Source organism: Cervus elaphus, chromosome 21, assembly GCF_910594005.1.
Source record: "Cervus elaphus chromosome 21, mCerEla1.1, whole genome shotgun sequence".
In the NCBI taxonomy this organism is placed as follows: Eukaryota; Metazoa; Chordata; class Mammalia; order Artiodactyla; family Cervidae; genus Cervus; species Cervus elaphus.
In genome coordinates, this window is record NC_057835.1 from 27,549,248 (window position 1) to 27,570,274 (window position 21,027).

At 40.9% G+C, this 21,027-nt stretch overlaps 1 protein-coding gene across 1 annotated transcript; it reads right to left on the reverse strand.

The window, feature by feature from the left end:
- Positions 1-482: 482 nt before the first annotated feature.
- BPNT2 (3'(2'), 5'-bisphosphate nucleotidase 2) lies at positions 483-21,001 on the reverse strand. The gene is made up of 5 exons (XM_043879322.1): positions 20,382-21,001; positions 11,585-11,747; positions 10,423-10,518; positions 7,945-8,106; positions 483-6,329 (listed from the first exon to the last, which is right to left on the reverse strand). The coding sequence occupies exons 1-5, from the start codon at positions 20,766-20,768 to the stop codon at positions 6,058-6,060; spliced, it is 1,080 nt and encodes a 359-aa protein (XP_043735257.1). The 5' UTR covers positions 20,769-21,001; the 3' UTR covers positions 483-6,057.
- Between the last annotated feature and the right edge of the window lie 26 nt (positions 21,002-21,027).

Sequence of the window (21,027 nt, forward strand, 5' to 3'; positions counted from 1 at the left end):
ACACAGAAGAGAGTCCCATAAAATTAAGCGCTCAGACAGAAAGCAGGAGAGTTGTTACCAGGAGTGGGGGATGGCATGACTGTCCAGTGGGTGGAGAAGGTTTCTATTTGGAATGAACAGGTTCTTCAAATGGACAGTGATGATAGCGTGTGTGTTAGTTGCTCAGTCATGTCTGACTCTGCGATCCCCTGGACTGTAGCCCAGCAGGCTCTCCTGTCCCTGGAATTCTCCAGGCAAGAATACTGGAGTGAGTTGCCATTCCTTTCTCTAGGGGATCATCTTCCTGGCCTAGGGATTGAACCTGCATCTCCTGAATTGCAGGCAGATTCTTTACCATCTGAGCCACTAGGGATTGTAAATGTAAACACTACTCACTGTACACTTTTAAATGGTTGAAATGGCAAATCCATTATATATATTTTACCACAGTAAAAATTTTTTAAAAGATGAAAAAAAAAAAAAAGTACAAGCAGCACACCATCTTTCAGACATGACCAATTTATTCAGAAAATTCAAATTTCAGTTTGGCAAAGTATATCCAGGGGCAGAGTTTGGGATAATCATTTCATTCAGAGGCAGCTACATTTTTCTAGAGCTAACTGGCCATGGGGTAGTATTGGAAGGCAAGAAAACAAAACTTTAAAAAATAACTTAGGGTGTATGGGTGATAAACACACATATCCGCAGAGGAAACCAACAAGCAGCTTACACAACTGAGGCATGAGAAACACTGATGCTAGTAGAAATCCTTTATTCCACTTAGTTTGACATACATGAAGCACCTAATTTTTTCCAGATACTGGGCTAGCTGCCGGGGTCGAGGTGGAAATACAAAAATCACCAAGATGTAATCCCTGTTCTTAAAAAGTTTACAACAACCCATGTAAAAATGAGGGCAACAAGGGAGGTGCCAGAAAACTGCTCAAAAAAACTGGAAGGAGGAGGGCTTACCTCTACTTCGCAGTAGAGGCTGAAGCCGGGACCCTCTTAAATTAGGTGATATGCTTGAGGCAGGGGTTGCATGGTGAGCAAAGAGAACTCTAGTGTTGAAGCATGTCTTGGCAACAGGAATGGTCTCGCTCCTCCACAGCCTTCCATGTGTGAGAGGGTAGGCAGTTTTATTTTAACCCCTCTCATCATTAGCCCCCTATAAGAGATTGATAAGGAAGTGAAAAATTATTAAAAAAAAAAATCCAATTTGGAAGAGGCAGGACATAGACAAGATATACCATTTCTTTGTTTTAATGTAAACTCAACTGCTTATCGAGGAACTTAAGTAAAACCATTGAAAGGGGGGAAAAATCCCTCTGGCAGCACCACAGTTCACTATGGCAGAATGCTGTCTCTCCTGTTAAGACTATGAAGCTAGCTTTGGCTACTGCCAACGGTGGATGCAAGAGTACAAAGGACACTCAAGTCCGTATTTTACACATAAATTAACGTCAATAAACAATTCCACCGTAACTGAACACAGATGATGAAGACGGCTTGGAAGAGATAATTGGGGAAGAGAGGAGAAGTCTCTCTGAAGGCTAACTGATCTAAAAATGACTTGAGATGCTGTATCTCCTACTCAATACAAGAGGAGCAACTGCGTAACAGTCAACTATGTATATAACATACATCCCCCAAAGAATTCTAACACAACATACTACTAACCGAACATCACAGTTTCTGCTTTTGCAATTTACACAAATTACCTGAATGTAATACTTTAGGGAACACTTACAAACACAGTATACATGTTATGATATTATGTATCACCCTTAACTTATGAAAGTTTGATTTATATTATCTCAAAGGAAAACTAGTATTTATAAATCTCATTTTCCCACATAATTCATTACTCATTTTAAAAAATAATTTTAAAAAGTGGCTTCCCTGTAAGCCTTTATCAATAGTAAATTAGAATGCAAACACCTGCCTGGCTTTGATAAAATTAAAAACAAACAAACAAGAAAACAAGTTTTATGACCAGCACCTCATAAAACCAAAAACCTCCTTTTGAAGTATAAAGTTCAATTCTTCTTGCCTTCTTAGTAAATGTTAATCCAAACCCTCCCAAATATAGGAACTGTTCTGGTTGGTTACATCACAAACATACAGTATTTTTTAACATTAAGAAATTTCTGACTTGGTATGATAAATAAACAGCTAGCTTTTAAAACCAAAGTGACTCGGAGTTCTAGAACAAATATAATAGCACACTAAAATGGTTTAAAAGTAAAATTAAAAATCAAAATCATGGTCTTATTAACTCAAATTAAAAACCAAAGGATTATGTATCATTTCAGACTTATATACATCAAGATGCCAGTTCTTATAAAAAAGTACTTCAGTTGTAAATGCTAGATTATGCAAAAATAATTTTATATTAATTTTATTTAACTTTAATGATTTTCCCCAACTTTAATATTAAAAACATGAAAAGAACTTAAATTTTAATGGCAAAAGTTACTGTTTTCCCCATCTACTAAAAAATTTTTTTTGTTTTCCCTTATTAACATACAATGCCCTATTGTTAAGGCACAACTTTTTTTTAGAATAAAAATGAAACCATCAATTTATTTTATACAAGTTACAAGGCAGACGTTTTTAGGCATACGCTAAAAACAAATAAGTCTTAAATTAAACCAAAATGAAATATCGTTGCTTCTACTCACAACCAATCGACACACAGCCAAGGTGAGTGGTTGTGGCTAGATTCTAAACAGTTCCCGTTTTAAACCTGCTTAAGACTGTCTCCAGAAAGCCATTTTCAAGCTGTTATCAAGGAGAGGCAAGTTGGGTACTTTCTTTTCTGAGGAATAGGGAGGGGGTGGCATGCCAGCTTTCTTTACTTACGTTGGGCAATGGGAGACAGTCATCACCTGCAAAGCCTGAGTCAAATCCAATTTCTGAATTAAACACCCTGAGACAGGGCAGCGCTTGCCTGGCCTCCCCCTTCCCCCGCCTTTCCTCCTCCCGCTCTTTGCTCAGCCACCGCCCCTACTCAATTTGCACAATATTCAAAGGAAGCACCCAGCAAACAGGAAGAATCTGCACAACTGCTACTTAAAGCACACAAACCACATGAAGCTTATTACTTCATTACATGGCCATAAACAACTCAATATTTAGAAACAAAGAAAAACACTTAAATTGGGGAAAGGGGACAACTGAATAACAAAGATAAATAGGACATGTCTTGTGGTCCTTATAATCCCAACTGAAGTAGGGATCAATTATGAAAACTAATAGAGATAGCAAACTTTCTCCAGCAGGCAACGCACTTGTATTTTCCGCACTTTCATTCTTCCAAGGATGGGTCAGAAAGGCTTAAGACAGAAGCCTTGGGTTATTCTTGACAGTTACTCTGTGGTTTTAAAGGTTACTTTCCTTTACTTTTTGAGGAGTCTTTAAAAAGTAATAGTCACCTTGGGCTCCGTCAGTATTAATCTCCCCCACTGGAATTCTAGTCTCAGTTCTGCCCTAAAATTTCAGCAGCCAATCAGAGAGACACAGGTCTATGAGAATTCCAGGGTTAAGTGTTGAGGAAGGGTATATTAGTTAACAAAGAGAAGTAGAAATAAGATAACATATATTAACAAGTTAGGGAGACATGGAACAAGGTGGAGAGAAAGAGGGGCAGAGGAAGGGGACAGCTGATGGATCCTAAGGTTATTTATTGGTGCTACTTTCACTAACTGATGCAGAAAACTCAATTTTAATGGAAAACCATCCTCTAAGGGCAAAGATGAGGGAAAGGGAGATCAGGTGTTGGGTAGGTGAGAGTCACTAAGAGTAAACATTTTAAAAATACTTGTATTTATGGGAGATGTTATCTGTCTCACACAAGAAGGTGTTTCTCATGGGTGTGTCCTGGCACAATATCCTACATAAATAAATACTGTTCTTTGAACTTATGTTAGTTTTGTAATGTATACTGACTTTTAGAAATGAAATGTTTTCAAATGAACTTCTTATAAAAGCACTTAAAACCATTAGTACTATGCTATACTCAACAAATCACAAAAATAATGCATTTGTCAGCCAGTATCCTAATTTTTGCACATGACACAAGCTTTCCACAAAGTCATTATCTATGTGTGGTTTAATAAAATTAAAAACTAAAGCCAAAACACCATGCCTGCTAATATGAACTAGTCCCATTTCCTAATATCCTAGTCTCTTTCCCTGAAATTTGACACATCACAATTAGAACACACACTTACACCACAGGACTCTGGAAACGGCATATGCCTCTGCTGTCTCTCCCGAGGAAAAAGATCTCCTCATCTCATTGCAAAGTAAAAAGATGAAGCCACTGACAGTTGGCTCAGAATTCCTAAAAGTCCTGGTTAAACACCAGGTACTTCAACTGCTAAAACTTGGAATGAATTCTGATGAATAAAACCCTAGCTGTTGATGCCCACTCCCCTGCAGGACTGGTGGCTGGTTACTGGGTAAAGGCAATGTGTGTATCACACTAGGGCTGATTCCCCAACGAGCAGTAAGGACCTCAGACGGTGTGATCTGCAAGCCTAAAGTTGTAAGCACATTCCACCCGGTGAGGATGCCTGCCCTTCCTTTGGTCAACTTTATCTCCAAGACAAGAAAATAAGTGGAAAGTTGACCAAGGGTTAAAAACTGATCTAGGGTTAAAGAGAGACAGAGACGAGAAGAAAAAAGGAAACCATGAAACCCTAAGAAAACCCTCTCCTTATCAGTGTGTTATGGAACAAAACCATGGCAAGGTCATGTGAAATGACGGTACTGTTGAAGTGAAGTTTCTGACTATCACGCTGAGAGAAATCAGACATCCCAATGAGAGACGGCTCACAAGACAAAGTTCGAATTACAGTGACACTGCAAATATGTCACCTTTTCCAAACAGATTGTGCATACCTGAATAGGAAAAAAATTCATCAAAAAGCAAGATCAATCATCATTTTTTTAACCCGAAGGGAAAATACAAAGTATCTCAGGTTACTACTTTGAGAGCTTGGTAAGATTAGATCCATTTATTAATGGCAAAAGCCACCTTAACTCACTCTTGATAATGAGGGAATCTCTACAGACATGGCAAATTTTTTAAAAAGTACTAAAACAAGGCTTTTAAAAATAATGAAGGCTAGTTCAATTCACGTAACTTCAAATAACTCTCAGTTAATAACAGAATAACATTATATTTTTATAACGCCTTATAGCATATTTTACCCCTAATGAGAAAAAGTACCAAAATTCTAACGTTAAACCCTGAAACCTTAATCCAAACCTTACAAGTTAAAGATTAAATGTGGGTCAGGAGGGAAAGGACAGAACCATGCACCGTCCACAGGACAAGTGAAACTGATCATCAAGATGACAGAAATGTTGAACCCATAGGTACAAATACACGTCTCTATAAAAACAAACCAAAATGAAACAGAATATACACACACATAGAAATTACAATGCAACCATCATATATCCATATTCTCTACTAGCTGGTGAATCTGTTATTAAAATTTCAAAGAAAAAAACAATTTAAGCTTTTTCTATTTTAATCCATAAGAAATATTCGATAACAGAGAACTTGTTGCATATTAATGAATTTGCAGCTTCTTGTGCTTTCTATCTGAATTAGGGGTAAAAACCCCCAATTATTTTATTTTCAATGAGATATAACTGTATAGTAGTATTAAACACCTACACAAAACAATCCTTTCTTCAGCCCAATTCTATATGAAAGTATTAACAAACTGAAGATTCATGATATTGTGTGAAAATGGTGACTCATAACAATGTAGACTCAGCTATAGATTTTAATTCACAAATATATATATATGCGCCTTGTATATGACAACCATACGAAAATAGTCTCAAAAATAAAGACAATACTTGAGACACGAAGCAACCCATTCTCCCTGATCCTGCATCCTATTACAGGGAAAAGAAGTCTCAGATGCTTCATAAATACTTTAAAAAGTTCGGGACGGCCTAAACCATGCACAGTCTCCACCGCTGCTTTGAGGCCTCAGCACGTCAGGCCGACCGTTCGGCTCAGGGTGGGCTGTCACCTGTCGTCAGCTTGGCTTACTTATGTCCCGTCTTCTCCAGGTCCGGGAGCTTCCTGACCAGAGCCTGGTGGTTCATCCTGATGCTGGCCAGGAGCCCCCCTTCAATGCCGTCGGAACCAGTGTAGCTAATTTCTTCACCGCTCAGGGTGGTCATGTGCCCCCCGAGGGCTTTCAAGATGGCGTTGCCAGCACAGATGTCCCACTTTTTGATGTATGTCACATGGATATATAGATCAGCTTTTTCTTGACTCTTATCAGGCACATCCAAGAGCGCTAAAACTTTATAACCTGCAAGAGAAACACAGGGTTCAGGCTACTGTCTGGAAGAGAGGAAGAAAGGCGTGTGCTGTCTTGGGGATGCTGTTGGCACCAGCACAGGGTATGCAGGAGCTCGCTACGCTATCTCTGCAACTGCTAGGTCTAAACTTGTTTTTAAAAGTAGTTTTTTAAAGTCACAGTACAGATGTAAAACCCAAATGAGCAAAACAATACTGCAAAGTATGCAAAGTAGTTTATTAAGCTATTCTCAAGTATAAATAAACATATGCTTATAATTTTTTAAATTTAAATCTACTTTGTGGTTGTCTTCTGAGAGGTGATACCTTCAATACGAATTGTTTCCTATGGACTATACACTGAAGCTAAACACCCCCAGGTCTCCCTTGAGCGTTTAGGAAGAATGGATTAGAAAGGAGAAAGCACAAGATAAAGTTACCATCTTAAGTCTTTTGTGTAATGAGGCAGAGTTTTAAAAATAAAATAACGAAACAAACCCAGAAGAAACTGGGTCAAAAACCTGTTTTATTCTATTCCTGTTGGAAATTTTAGATATCACCTTTCCTAACCAACCAACCAACTATAAAAAAACAATGAAACCATGTTAAGAAAGACATGTATAGGTCAGCAGTAAACTAAAACTGTTAGGCTTAAAAGTTAAAAGCATTACTTTTCTATTACTGTGCTGAAAAAGGTTTTTAAACACAAATGTTTCCTACCATACTTCGCAATTTATTTGAATTAAAACACTTCTGTCATTAGCAAACAACATTTAAAACAGAGTTGGTTAAATCCAGACATGGCCTGTTTTCACATAGACCTCAAGCTATGGGTATTTTTTGTATTTTTAATCCATGGCTGATTCATGTCAATGTATGGCAAAAACCAGTACAATACTGTAAAGTAATTAGTCTCCAACTAATAAAAATAAATGGAAAAAAGAAAAAAAAAACAAGGTGAAGAGGAAGTAAAGGAATATTCAGTGTTATGGAGACAGTGTAAGCAAGGATTATAGAGATGAGAATCAATATTGTATGGAAAAGGGAAAATGATTCAGTGTTGAATTGCTTTACAAAGACTCTGACCCTCCAGAAATATTAGTCATCTCCCTCTCTTTAGCCCCTGAATTCGGTCTTATTAAAATTCAAGAGGTTCTCAAAAAAAATAAAATAAAAATTGAAAAAATAAATCAATCAATCTAGTAACACTAGCCCTTAGCTGTTCTAATAACATTTAATGATGGTTCCTGCCAGCCCCTGCTAAGTACAGGGTTGTGATGGCTGGATCCTTCTTTCTCTCTGTGCGATGGTCATTGCTACACTAACAGCACAATCATTTCAAAGTCAGATCACGTACAACCACCACCAATGTCGGGAAGAGACTTGCATACATTCCAGAGTCAGAAGCCGCTGCTGTGAGACTGTTTCCTTTGTGAGGCTGTCTGTACCCAAGAGGCAGGTGTGCCTGAAATCCCGCTCTCGAGATAACCAAGCAGGACACCAGGCCTGTCCTAGAAGCCCCAGTGTCCACTCCCACTTCTTCCCAAGGACCAGACGCCAGTGAGCCTCCTGATGTGGGCGTGGCCACACGGGGCACAGGGCGGGGCCCATACAGAGGAAGAACGTACCAGCTCCACCCGCTGGGATGATCGTAGTCTGGTTTCCAAACGTCTGAAGAGCCACCTGTTTGACCATTCCTGAATGCGAGCGAGACACGACAATCCTTGGGGTCTTCTCATTGTAAGAAGTGCGGGCTTTCACATTTGACCCACCGTCTACCATCGCCCAGGCTGGAAAGTAAATGTAATAGCTAGTAAAGGCACCAAGGCTTCTTAAAACCAACATACCAGGAGTGACTGGAAAAAAACTTCCCAAGAAATCTTTTATCTCCAAACAGGGAGCTTTGGTTTTCCGAGTACAAGGATCATATGTTTATTTTTTACAACACGCACATATTAAGACAAAACTACAAGGGGCTAGACAACCATGCCCAACCAGAAGAGAGACTAGTAGGTCCTTGCTGAGGAACACCCCGGCTCTAGAGCTCCCTGCAGGGCCACTCTGCAGTCTTCACTGGACCACACTGCAACTCAACTTCCCCACCTCCTGCCCTCCCTCCCACAAATCTGACCCCAAGAGATTTCTCTAGTAAACACCCTGCAGATAATAATCACAAGAAAATAATAATCAGAAGAACCCAAAGGGCAGGATCTTCTGTGATAAGTGACCTGATCTCAACAAGTCAATGTCATGGGGAGAAAGGAGTCTGGAGGCTGATCTAGGTTCTAGTCTAAAAGAACTTAACATAGTGACCTAACAACCAAAAGAAATGCTTGTCACTAAACTGGACTGTGGTCTCAGTTAACAGGTTATAAAATCCACTTCTTGAACAACTGGGGGAAATGTGACTACTGGATAAAATTGCTAATTTTATTATTAACAGTACTGTTGTTGTTTAGAAATATGTTCTTTTTAGAGATTAATACTGAAATATATGGGGTAAAAGGTCATGATCTTTGTGATTATCTCTAAAATACATAGAAAAATAAATGAATGAATAAATAAAAGCAAATATATAAAAATATCAACTGTTAATCTAAAGTACATGAAAAGTCATTATCACTTTTTGAAATTATTTGTAATAAAAGTGAAATAAGAAAAGAGAAACAAAAAAATCCTCTAAATTCTTTTTGGAAATGATCAAAAAACACACAATTGTATCAAGAAGTGAATTTGCAATGCTGTATCTCTAGAGGTCAGTATTGTGTAAGAGAATAAAGAGAATACATCTCAGTAGATAGTACCAGGATAATTTAGATAAGAATTACTGATTTAATACTAAAAATACATATTTCAGATCACATAAGCTCAATGCATTCAATCATAACATTTATATGGACAAAATTATTTCAAACACCTTAAAACACAGTTAGGTATTTAAATAAATATACGTGAATGATGATGATACGGTAGTAGTGATAAGCTAAAACAGCTAACAGAATGTGTTCAACACTCCATCTCTAAGACATGCCAACAGAAAGTCCGGTAGGAAATAATAAGCGGTTGGTACTTTGCTCCACACACTTCAGACACCACAACTTCTTTCTACTAGCTGCAGATTTCCATGGAGTGGATAGACTGTGTCCACATTTATACATCACTTCAGTAAAACGTGTACTATTAGCTTCTAAATGTGTATCTCTTGCTTCTAAGAATGTCCCTCAGTGAATTAATTTTAATTAAATCTGCTAAGATTTTGATCAGCTCTGTTCTAACTGCTGCCAGCAATAATAATACCTAGCTCCCACTATAGTCAAGTATAGCTACATTCTGGTAAATACACAATACTTGGCCGTTTGTACTGGGCAACAGCAATATGCAGCCTGGATCTGAACATCACTCCCCAAAGAGGGCACAAGCCAAACAAACCTTCGATCCAGGAAAGGAAGGTCACTCACACCTAATTAAGGGCGTATTGATTCTTTTGCAATGTTTGTTGACTAGTAAAAGCACCTTATGTTACTAAGCGTATGGTTGGGGGGTAGATTATATATTTTTATGGAATAAAGGTTTTTTAAAAATAAGACACTTTATTATTCCCATTCTCCCTCCTAACATGAACAGATATGGAAACCAGGACCTATCTGCCTCGCTGGTATCAACTTGCTCTACATTTTCTTTATTGCAGTTCTAATTCTCTTTGGGCTAAGGCCACTTCACAGCAGATCCCAGAATGCACACAACCTCACGTGGAAGAGCCCAGGACCGTAGCCCCAGCAACAGCATGATGGAAACAGAGAGGACCACAGCTGCTGGGTGTCCACGCCCAACTGCATTCCCTACACACTAAGGATCACTCGTCTTCATTTAACAGTTTCCATCCTCTAAACAAGTTCAGAAAGCTATGCTTTGTCATACATTACTAGTACCAACACTAAAATCCTCACTGTATCCAGTGAAGGGTGAGGTGGGTTGACTCTAATAATTGTTGAATCACAGCTGAAATTTCCACAGGACCATAAATAATACAGGAAATGATTTAATAACATTAATTCTTGGCAGCTCTAGCATATTTGTTGGTGTTTTTTTCCTAGCATATTTCTTACCTGTATATTCAGAAAATGGCTTATGTATTACTCCTAGCACAGGTTTACCATTTACAGCCACACACACCATAGTAGTAACATACTTCCGAAGATCCTCTACAAGAAAAAAAAAAAAACCATCCAATAACAATTATTAAAATAATGTTAGGACTGAATATGAAAATTGAGTCTCAGACACTCAGAAAAGACCCTGTACAAGGGATATACTCACTAAGTATTGTCACCATTGTATCAGCAAATTAATTTCAGTCTAGGAAAAACTGTTTATAAAGGAACCTCTCGATAGTCCATGTTTCTATTATCTATTTCTGGAAACTTCTGTTTTAGAATTTGTTACTACTAGATACACATGTCTAGTGCCTTCTCCCTGTTCTCCAAATAGTTATCCGCTGAGTGTCTATTTTGGGTCAATTTCCGAGCTTAAGCACAAGAATACAAAGGAGAAAAAGAAGCCCCCACACTCAGAGGATGTACCATTTAGTTGGACAAATACATAAGCCATCAACTTTTATATACCAAGAAAATAAAGAAAAGGCAGAAATTAGATAACCTCTGGGTAAGATATAAGGCCTGGAAGAAAATCCACAGAAATGAAACAGGAGCTAGAGCTGGATGAGACAAGACAGAAATAGGAGGTGGGGGAAGTAACTCTGATTTTGCCACTTACCTTCCCTGGGTGCCTAGGATTTACTATTTTTAATTCTAAGACTAGATGCGTATGCAATAAAATCTAAATTCCCAAAATCACAAGTCAATAGTGTATGATTTATCTAAATAAATAACTCAATAATGCACACCTCAATATACAAATCAATACATAAATAAACACTTCGATAGACAGGTGTCCAATAGGAACCATTTTGTTGCTGTGACTGCCAGAAACTTCCCTTCACTAAAGAATCAGTGACACAGTGAGCCACCGTCACTGAGAGGAGGATGCCACGATATAGCGCTCAAAAAAGTTTGACAATAACTAACTGATCCACCCCAGAAGTTTCAGACCACAGTGCTTTAATCCAGCTCTGTCTTAAATCTAACTGGACAAGCTGTGTCCATCTGGAAAAAATATTCACCACCAGGAATATACCACCTGCCCTTGTTCTGGTTCTCTAATACAAAAAGGCAATATCCAGTCTGAGATCAATTTTAACTGAAAAGTCACCCGTGTATTCCTGCGTGGCATCCAGTGGGTCAATCCAGACGGTGACGCTCTCTGCCGGCACCTCCTGGGGAGTGGCTATTTCCTTTAGGATGTCCTCAGGAATCTTCCGATCCCACAAGATCACCTCCTGATCAGCTGCATCCACATGTTCCTCCGTATTGATCTGTATCAAAGGTTGAGAATGGTTGACAGTTTAAAAGGTTTTAAAGAAAAAAAATCACTACTTGGAAAAAGCACAATAGAGAAAAACAATTTAGACAGAATCTCCCAAATTGAAAGCAGATAAATTAGTATTTTTATTTCAAGGAAATTCTTTGCCAATGAAAATATATAAGAAATTCCAGATATGTTGTCTTCCAGTGCTTTCCAATTGAATATTCGAACTTAGCTTGTTGTGTAAGCAGGACAGAGAATCTAGAGAAATATAAAAAGAAACTAAGCATCACAGAAACAAGCTATTTAAAACTTAAAGATATTTAGGGAAAGAGATATATTTAAAAATGTGACAATGGACTGACAATATTATGGAAAACTGAATACAACAGTAAGAGAAAAGTGATAATGGATTTAAAAACAGGCCTTCAAAACAATGATAAAGACGTCAATTCTCCCATCTGCAAACTGTAGATTTAAAGTAATTTCAATCAAAATCCCTAAAGGTTTTTTTTTAATCTCTTCTTAGAAATGGAACAAACCATTTGGGAGAAAGTAGAAAAAAGAAAAAATACATATGCATGTAAACGTCATGGTGGGGTGACTTTCCTTGACATATTTTGGCTTTTTCCCCAGCGTCACTGAGGTATAATTGACAAAGCTGAATGTATTTCAAGTGTACAAGACGAGATGATATACATGCATACTGTGCAGTAAGTGCCACAATTAAGTTAATTACTGTATCTGCTACTTCATATATTTCCTTTTTTTATTTTGTGGTGAAAACATTTAAGATCTACTCTCAAAGCAAATTTCATGTATGTAATACAATAATGTAAACCACAGTCACCTCGCTGCACATTAGATGCTCAGAACTTACTCATCTTAGTTATAAATGAAAGTGCATACACTTGACCAACATCTCACCCTTTACCCCATCCCCTGGAATATGGTAACCACCATTCTACAATTTCTATGAGTTTGACTTTTTTTTAAAAAAAAAAGATTCCACATATAGGTGATACCATAGTGTTTTTCTTTGTCTGGTGTATTTCTCTTAGCATAACGCCTTCCAAGTCCATCTATGTTGTCCCAAATGGCAGGATGTCCTTCTGTTTAAAGCCTGAATGGCACTCCATTTTATGTGTATCACATTTTTAAAAATTAATTTATGCATAGATGGACACTTACCTTGGTTTAGCTAAAGTTTTGTCAATTTTTCCTTTTGGAAAAAAACCAGAGACCTGTATTGCTGGGAGTGCTCACGGGCCACTTGCGGGGATTTAGGGGTGGAGGGGGTTGCAGGTAAGGAGTCAGTGGCTACGGCAAGCTTCCTGACGGCATTTATGAAGAGGTTACTAGCAGCCCTCTGCTGAGTTCTGAGTCCTGACTTAGGTGCTCCCACGGCTCCTCCCAACCCTCAGACACAGACCACCTCAGTCAGCCAGGTGAGGTGAGAAATGAGGCGGCCTCTTGAACAGTGTGCAAGGTGTACATGTACACACTCTTGTGAGTGGAATCACAGTCTGAGGGGTCTCTCCTGGCACTGAGCTGTACTACCGTGACAGAGGGGCAACGCAAGAGAAGTCAAAATAGTCCTCTTACTCTCTTCAATGCATTTTTGGATTTTTTTGCCCCAGCAGTGTGTTGAAACATCTCTGCTGTACTCCCGGACTTCCATAAAGGAACTCTTATCCATGGGAGACTGCCAAAATCAATGTTCTACGAGGGAGTGACAGCAGAGAATTCCTCTTCTGCCACCTTGCAGATATTACCAGAAAGCATTTTGGCTACACAGCCCATATCTTAATGACAACACTAGGCCACCTTGGATGATGCAAAAACCACAGAATATACTTAAAATAACAGATGTGACTCTGGGAAAAGAGAAGCAGTTCCTGGGTCTCAATCACTACTTTTGTTGTTGTTCAGTTGCTCAGTTGTGTCCAACTCTTTTCAACTCCATGGACTGCAGCACCCCAGGCTTTCCTGTCCTTCACCATCTCCCGGAACTTGCTCAAACTCATGTCCACTGAGTCAGTGATGCCATCCAACCATTTCATCCTCTGGCGACCCCTTCTCCTCCTTCCTTCAATCTTTCCCAGCATCTTGATCACTATAGTTTCACAAAAATGGTAGCGCCAAGTCTGAGTGGCAACCACCGTGCCTTATGATTAAGATCTCTGCCTACAGTTCATCAGCTTCTTCATATTCTTTCAACTGACTATGTGCTAAAAAGGTACAGAAATGTGCTTGACAAAATCTTCACTGAGAGTCAGGTTAGGGAGAAACAAGCAGAGTAAGTGAGTAAGAACATAATAGCACAATTACCTGACCTGCTTTTGCACAAGAGCTATTTGTTACCTGCTACTACCATGCCACACCTACAAATTTAACAAACCACTCCCACCATTATAAACAGCCTTACCAACTCAATTCCTTTCCATGCTCCACCAGCTAGTTAAGCCCTAGAAATTCTACCTCCCAATTCTAAATAACTGTCATTGTGCTTCCCAGGTGGCTCATATGGTAAAGCGTCTGCCCGCAATGCAGGACACCTGGGTTCGATCCCTGGGTTGGGAAGATCCCCTGGAGAAGGAAATGGCAACCCACTCCAGTATTCTTGCCTGGAGAATCCCACGAACAAAGGACCCTGGTAGTCTACAGTCCATGGGCTCACAAAGAGTCAGACACAACTGAGCGACTTCACTTTCTTTCTATAGTTAAGAAAATTCTACTTTGAACCCTCTCTCACTTGGATTTCAAAAATAGCCTTGATTGCTCTTGCCTCCAACTGTGCATTCACTGAAGCATTCATTCATTCAATAATGATTTAATGACTACATATCGTAAACTGCTTTGGGCAATGGGATATAATAATGAACAAAACAGACCAATTATTGCCTTTAAGAGGCTTTCCTTCTCAACCAGGCAACCTGCTATCTTCCTAAATCAGATGGTGTAGCTCCCTGCTAAACACCTTCCAATGACACTCACAATGACCTTTGCATAAGGGCTGCCAAGGGCTGCTGACCTGAGTCTGAGGACTGCAGGGGAAACAGTGACTGAAAGTGCCCACTCTGGCCAGACACCAGTGTAACCATTTGCATGAGTTATTTTACAACAGTAGGTCCCATGAGGAATGGGAAACAAACAAGCCACCACCAACTGAAGAATCTAGGAAAGGTTAAAAGGAAATGCCACATGTCTTACCAACCTCCCAGGATCTTAGGGTCTTGATTTCTTGTTCTTCAGTTCCCTGGTGAGGGCTGAGACAGGCAGTAGTGATGAGAGTAGAAAGTGGATGGATTCTTGCTGGAATCCATCTTGGTTGAGCAATGCCTGCGCCACCAGGAAGGACCCTGAGCCACAACAATTGGACAGAGCAACCCAGAAAATAATCTTATCACCATAAAACCCAAGACTGTGAGACATGCGGCAGACCAGTCCTCCTTAGTTTCTTTACCCTCTTGCTCTCTGCCTGGGCACCCTTCCCAATAACGTCTCTTGTTTTGTCAGAAAGAAAAAAAAAAAACCCTTCTAAAGGTTTCTCATTACACAGAGATAAAATCCAGACTCTTAAAGTACATCCAGGATGATCTGGCTCCAGTACCCTTTCTCTATCTGCACCTTATTTACTCCATCCCAGACTCACTTGTCTTCAGGGAATGTCCTCTCCTGTTCATACACCTTTCCTCAAACCTCTGTATGGTGGCATGCCTGCTTTTCATTGTTCAGTTCTGGGCCCACAGGAAAGTGCCTCAGAGTGGCCTTCCCTGACAAACATGGCCAAAGCAGGACCCCACCCCACAACGCCAGCACTCTTCCCACGTGATCTTATTTATTCTTCTTCAAAGCCCTTGTTAGTATCTGAAATCAACATGTTTGTACATTTGTCATCTACCTTGACCCACTAGAATGTAAGTTCTGTAAATTTAAGGTCAGCTTCCTTCATTACTATAGCTCTGTACTCACTGCCCAAACCAGGGCCTGGCACAGCAGATGCTAAATAAATACTTTGTGATTGACAGCACTAGCCTTCACCAATGTAGTTTCATTTCTTCCCTGTAACACTTTCTATTCAATCTACCTCATCACCCATTACTGGCTGGGTCTCAGTCTTCACCAGGGAATTGGAGAATAAGAAATCAAGACCCTAAAATACAGTAAATGCCATTCATATGACAGTTCAGTTACTCTGGGGCCAAAGAAACTTTGGGTCAATGCTTTAAGAAGGCAGTATTTACCGTATTTCTCCATAGATCATTACATCCTAATAAGTGTTTAGATACACTGCTTTCAGTAGGCATTCAACAACTATTTTCTAAATGGATACACAGGGTTCTCCAGCTGTCTTTTTTCTCCTTCCACCGGACAGAAGCCTTTTACTGTCAACTACTACCTCTCAAATATATCCCTAACAAATAATTAAACATGCTCCTGTGTTACACCTTAAAAACAAACATGAAACAAAAAATCCATAGAACCTTCTCTTGGCTAGAATGTAGCACTCTAGTCAAATTCCTTAGAGCCCAACTTCTTGTCTTTACTTAGTGTCTCTATTCTCTATTTCCTTACTTCTCATCTTCTTCTGCTTCCTTCCCATCAAGAGAACTCTCACAGAATTTACCTATGACCTGCATACAGAACCATTATTAGGAGTATGTGGTCTATCACCACACTACCTGAGTCCATTCCAGCTCCTCGTTTTACTTGGTAGGTGACTTACCTCTGCTAGTTACTTCATCTTTCTGAGCTCCAGTTACCTTATTGCTAAAAGTGGATGATAAATATATATTCCTATTAGGTTCTTTGGGTGAATCAATGAAATGCTCGGGGTAGTGCTTAAGCCAGAGTAAGCACTTAATAAAAGCTGGCTGCTATTATTCTCACTGTTTTGAAATTAAATGACTGTTTTCAGTTTTTTGTGATCCTCGGTCCCCAGGCCCTCATTTACCCTTTCACACTTCTCAAGTGTGTACTCCTTTTCTAGCAATTACTCCTGTTGAGAGAGAAGAGTCTAGCTCTCATCTCTGAGGTCAAGGATAGTACAGACCCAAGACTCCTACCAGCTAGGAGTATCATGCTTTATCATCAAATAAATCACTGCCAAAAAGTTTTGACAAGTCAAGGTCAGGAGCCCCTCAAAAAGAGAGGTCCCTAACCAGATCTGAGACACGTGCACCCCAATGTTCATCACAGCACTGTTTATAATAGCCAGGACATGGAAGCAATCTAGATGCCCATCAGCAGACGAATGGATAAGGAAGCTGTGGTACATATACACCATGGAATATTACTCAGCCATTAGAAAGAATTCATTTGAATCAGTTCTAATGAGATGGATGAAACTGGAGCCCATCATACAGAGTGAAGTAAGCCAGAAAGATAAAGACCAATACAGTACACTAATGCATATATATGGAATTTAGAAAGATGGTAACAATAACCCTACATACAAAACAGAAAAAGAGACACAGATATACAGAACAGAATTTTGGACTCCGTGGGAGAAGGCGAGGGTGGGATGTTTTGAGAGAACAGCATCGAAACATGTATATTATCTAGGGTGAAACAGATCACCAGCCCAGGTTGGATGAATGAGACAAGTGCTCGGGGCTGGTGCACTGGGAAGACCCAGAGGGATTGGGTGGAGAGGAAGGTGGGAGGGGGGATCGGGATGGGGAATACATGTAAATCCATGGCTGATTCATGTCAATGTATGACAAAAACCACTAAATATTGTAAAGTAATTAGCCTCCAACTAATAAAAATAAATGGAAAAAAAAAAAAAAAAGGGAGAGGTCCCTGTACTTTAAATCAAAACTATAAGCAGCAGCTCAGTGGCTACAAATCCATTCCAAAAATCTATCTTCAGCCTTCATTCTCATCATTATCCAGAAGGATACAACAAGAGAGAGTGCCACATAAATGGCTGCAGTTACTTTTATTTCTATACTGAAATCAGAATTGCCAATGAGTTTAGGAAGAGGAGGAATGCTGCCCTGAGGACTCTCCCAAGATCCCAAAAGAGAAAGGCTGAAGACAAAAGGGAATCAAGAGGTCCTAGATCAAACTCTGAGTTTTCTTAGAACGTGCCCTGCTTTGGAGTGGGGCTTCTCAACCTGAACACCAATTGAAAATCAGGCCAGATCATCCCTTATGAAGGAGGAATGTCCTGTGCATTCTCGAGACTTTACCCTCTACCTACTGGATGACAACAGCGTGCTGCCTCCAGCTGCAAGAACGCCAAATCTCCAGACATTGCTACATGTCCCCTTGGGGCAAAACTGTCCCCAGTTCAGAGTAAGTGACACCTGCAGTATCTCGTTACTAAGGGGTGAACAGCAGACAGGAGGGCTCAAGCCTCTGACTCCATTTGTGTAGCGCATCAGGGTAAAAAGAGGATCTGAGGCTTCTCAATGCTAATTTTCCCTAAGGACCTAAACTAAGTGGTACTCAACTTAAGATCTTCACTGAAAAATTTCAGTGAAATTTTTGAAGGTGAGGCTTCAAAAATAACTCGACATTTAAGACTGTACTTCTGGGTGTTGAAGGAAGAGAAAGAAGAAAGGAAAGAATCTAGGACTGAGTCACTACCTAGACAGCTACATCTGGCCTCTAGTCTAACAACATACTGACAAAAGGAGACAGCTCATCACGATACCATCCTACTCTGATTTCGTCTAAATGAACCTAACTTCCTCTATTCCAATCACCATCCAACTAGAACACAAAAGAAGGACCCGCAAACATTCAGCCACGAGAAAACAAAGCTATTTTACACAAAGGCAGACGTCAACATCTGTAAAAAGCTTAGTTTTTGTGTTTAACAAAATGCAGCTTGTCACTCTTGGCAGCAATTCCCTTAGCATTTGTTAGTAAGAGAGAAAACAAATGCAGAATCCTGTGGAAGCTACCCACAGGATTAAAGTTTTGGTAGAGGTGGGGTGGGATGGAATTCACGTTTGAACACACATGTACATATGGCTATACATTTTCAATATTTAAAAATATTTTTGAACTGATCTTTTTTTAAAAAAGTCAACTCTACTGTTATATTTCACTATTATTGCTTTCAAACTTTTACAATTTTACATTTTCCCGAGGAGATCATACTTTAGGTTCTAAACAGCCTCCTAAAGGTAGTTCTGAAGGTACTTCATATAAACTGTGAAGCGGAGTGTCAAGAGTCTCAGGGCTCCCATTTGGAAGGTGGGCAAAATAAATTTTACTTCTTAAAGTTGCTGTGAGGACCAAGTCAAGTCTTATGTAGCAAGGACTATACTAGCTAAAACAATAATCAATAAATGATTACTATTACTATTGTTGTAACTGTTTACACCAAGTTTTCTGAAACTCCTGTTTCTCCAACAAACTCTTAGGGAACACCATGTGCTTCAGAGAAATGAAAAAGAACTTTTACAAGCACATCTTATATCTAGATGCAAACACAAGGTAAGTATCACTTGTGATGGTAAAGTGCCAAAGGACAAAAGAAAAACATGAAACATTCTGTTTTGTTGGAGAACTATCATGTCAACTACATCTGGTCCCCAGCAGCTCATGATATGAAAGCCAAAGTTCCTTCCCGCTGCGAAAAGAAAGTTTAAAAGGAAAGAAAAAAAAAAGACGAAGAAAGAAAAAGGAATAACAGGAAAGACTGGAGAGAGGACAATACTCTCTTACAAGAACAGTAAAAAGTCAGATACCTTCCCCAAAAGCAGCGGTTTACATTTCACTGTTTATCTAATTAATGAAATTCCATTGCAAACAATTTTTCTTCCCCATCGCCCAAACCCACTGTTAGGTGAGTTAACACCTACACTTAGGAAGTAACCACAGTATGTGAGCTCTTCCTCTGGACTGTAATACATTTTTTAAAGGTTTATGCATTCAGCAGCAGCTGCACTGAAATGATAAAGTTTAAAGGTATTAACAACAAATCTGAAATGTCTGGATTTCCCTAAGAAAATGTCAATTTCTTCCCCCAGAAACGTTCTTCAATTCTCATTCTTTGGAGTAAGTATGGGCCAGAAGGGTGAAGTCAAGTTGCTGGTAATCATACTCCCAAACACTTCCTTGAAGAGCCCCTCAAATACATGCCATCAAGATGGTCCTGATGAGTCCACAGCTAAGGTAAACCGTGGTCACACTAGTCACAAATGCCTTGCATACTAACAGCTCTGAAGCAAGACAGACGTCTACAGTTCCTGGTCTTCAGCTGGCTCCTAGCAGGTCCACCAGAAAATGTGTATCGACCCTTCCAGCAACTAAACGCAAGAAAGATAGACGGCCTCGGTGATTCTAGCCCTAACCTTTCATTTTACAGAAAAGCCCGCAGCAGCGAGTGAAGTTAACTTTCTCAGCCTTCGAATAGCAGGAATACCAGACCCCAGAGCTCCAGATCCCCGGTGCCCAGCGGACGCGCACACCAGGGGAGGAGCCAGAAGGGCCGAGTCCACGACTCGCGACCTCTCCCAGCTCTTCCACCAACTCTTCAGTGTCACCTTGAGCACCTCAACTTGTGTTTCTACATCCCCAGATCCGCCCAATTGGAGCCAGAGCCCGACCGCCAGGGGCTGTCGGAGAAGTCCAGGCGCCCGGGCCCGCGCCCACCCGGCCCGGCCCGCGCGGCGCCCACCTGCACGCTGGGGAAGGCGGTCTTGAGCAGGTAGAACATCTTGCGGTTGGACAGCACGTCCCCGCTGGTCATCTTGTCGTCCGCCCCCTCGCGCGTCTTCCCCTTGGACTTCTCGTGGAGAACGTTGCTCTCGCGTACGCGCCGCACCTCCTCGCCGCCGCGCACGGCCGCCAGGACCGACACGGCCAGCATCTCGCGCAGGTCCACCGTGCCCCCGTCGGCCGAGGCCGCGGGCCCCGCCGCCCCGCCGCCCGGCTCGCCGCCCAGGCCGAAAAGGCTGAAGCGGCCGGCCAGGAAGCCCGAATAGAGGTGGTAGAGCACGCCGAGCCCCAGCAGGCAGAACACGGCCACCCCCAGCGGGGACAGGCGGATGCCCATGGGGGCCATGGCGGGAGGCCGGGCGCTCGGGGCGGTGGCCCTCACAGGCCTCCCCGCACTCCCGAGCCGGGCCCCGCACGGTCTATACCGGCGCTAGCTCCCCGGCGCCCGCGCGCCCCATCGCTCCCTCCCGGGAAAGACCGAGCCGCGCTGAGAAGCCCCCTGCCACCGTTCCGAGCGCCCGACTACCCCAGGGCAGCCCGCTCCCAGCTGCAGAGCCGGCCGGCGGGTCTCGCTTCCACGTTAGCCAACGGCCCGAGGTGAAAGG